This window comes from Myotis davidii, unplaced genomic scaffold (assembly GCF_000327345.1).
Source record: "Myotis davidii unplaced genomic scaffold, ASM32734v1 scaffold1655, whole genome shotgun sequence".
Lineage (NCBI taxonomy): Eukaryota > Metazoa > Chordata > Mammalia > Chiroptera > Vespertilionidae > Myotis > Myotis davidii.
The window spans coordinates 109,991-110,303 of NW_006286480.1; the positions used below are offsets into that span (position 1 = coordinate 109,991).

At 73.2% G+C, this 313-nt stretch overlaps 1 protein-coding gene across 1 annotated transcript in view; it reads left to right on the forward strand.

The window, feature by feature from the left end:
* The first annotated feature begins 164 nt into the window (after positions 1-164).
* The window catches only part of USH1G (Usher syndrome 1G (autosomal recessive)), an 8,446-nt gene continuing 8,297 nt past the window's right edge, over positions 165-313 (forward strand). Inside the window, 1 exon segment of the mRNA XM_015560196.1 lies at positions 165-313. This exon segment is cut by the window's right edge and continues 2 nt beyond it. Coding sequence (XP_015415682.1) covers positions 195-313 — 119 coding nt within the window. The 5' untranslated portion in view covers positions 165-194.

The window sequence follows — 313 nt, forward strand, 5'->3', positions numbered from 1 at the left end:
GGAGGCGGGGAGACACCGGGAGCCGCGCACCCGGGCTCTAGTGAGGCCGGGCCTGGGACTGCCCCTGGACAGGTCCTCACTGCGCAGGGAGCGGGGGTGGACATTTTGGGGAGAGGGCAGGGCCTCGCCCGGTCACCCCAGGGCCCTCGGGCCCAGGACCGAGCCGCTGGCCCGCCCCGTCCAAGTCGGGAGCCATGAACGACCAGTACCACCGGGCGGCCCGGGACGGCTACCTGGAGCTCCTCAAGGAGGCCACCCGGAAGGAGCTGAACGCCCCCGACGAGGATGGCATGACCCCCACGCTCTGGGCAGC